This window comes from Myotis brandtii, unplaced genomic scaffold, assembly GCF_000412655.1.
Source record: "Myotis brandtii unplaced genomic scaffold, ASM41265v1 scaffold825, whole genome shotgun sequence".
NCBI classification, from domain to species: Eukaryota; Metazoa; Chordata; class Mammalia; order Chiroptera; family Vespertilionidae; genus Myotis; species Myotis brandtii.
In genome coordinates, this window is record NW_005371349.1 from 2,410,127 (window position 1) to 2,411,064 (window position 938).

Here is a 938-nt window from a genome sequence, read left to right on the forward strand (position 1 = left end):
GGTCGCACATCCGCCCCTCGGGTCTCCTGTTCCACCCGCGGCTCCCCGCCTTCCCTGCTATCCCGGCTCCCCGCGCAAACTTGTGCCTCGACTCCGGGGCAGGGCGCGGCAGGTTTCTGGATGTGTAGGGGCTTCCCTCGGCCGTCCCTAGCCCTCCTCTGGGCTCCTCTCTAGTAAGACGTGAGGAACGTGGCGTCTGAAAGTGCAGTAGGAAGAGTCAAAGGCGTGACCCTCCTCTCCGCAGTCCGGGGCTGCTTTAGTCCCTATCATCTGGCGGTACAAGGACGGAAAAAAAGGGAGTTTAGAGAAGGGAGAGCGGTGGGTTCCCCAATTCCGGCTTCGCAAACTGAAGGCCGCCGGGGGCTGTTAGGTGCGGGCTGGGTGAACTCGGTTGTCCTTCGGGGTCTTCCGTTAGGTCCCTTCTGAGGGGCTTGGAAGCCGGGTTTCGAGAGCCCAGGGGGCGGGAGGCGCTGTCCGGCCCGCGATGGTGCTGAAGCGCCACCCCAGTCTGTCATTAGCACCTCCTCGAGGCTGGGGTCCAACCCGCCGCCACCGTGGGCCGCTCCAATACCGTCCGCTAGGTGGCACCATTGCTCCGATCAGCCCGTGGATCGACGACTCCGAAGGCGGGTTGAGGTCACTGCGGGAGTCCCGGGAAGGGCGAGGGGCGAAGAGCAAGGGGAGCTTCCCCAGGGGGGCTCCCCAGGTGGGGTCCCCCGTTTCCAGACTCCACATCACGTCCACTGTCCCACCCAGTCACACACCTTTCGGCCTAAACTCGAGCCCCAGGTCGCCCCGGCTCCGCAACTGGAACTCAGGGACGCGAGCTCTCCCCCCCAACAGCCTCGGCTGCACCTGGGCGCATGCGCTGACCCGCCAGCTTCTCCGCTCCGCAGAAGAGCGATGGGGGTGGGGCCTGGCGCGGGTAGGGGCGGGGC

The 938-nt window shown here is 66.3% G+C and overlaps 2 protein-coding genes across 3 annotated transcripts in view; both read right to left on the minus strand.

Moving 5' to 3' along the window:
- TSEN54 (TSEN54 tRNA splicing endonuclease subunit) overlaps positions 1 to 882 on the minus strand; it is an 8,290-nt gene extending 7,408 nt beyond the window's left edge. Inside the window, 3 exon segments of the mRNA XM_005884347.2 lie at positions 7 to 196; positions 765 to 838; positions 841 to 882. Coding sequence (XP_005884409.2) covers positions 7 to 196; positions 765 to 838; positions 841 to 865 — 289 coding nt within the window. The 5' untranslated portion in view covers positions 866 to 882.
- The window catches only part of LLGL2 (lethal giant larvae homolog 2 (Drosophila)), a 40,814-nt gene that overhangs the window by 39,453 nt on the left and 423 nt on the right, over positions 1 to 938 (minus strand). The gene's annotated exons all lie outside the window — the stretch shown is intronic.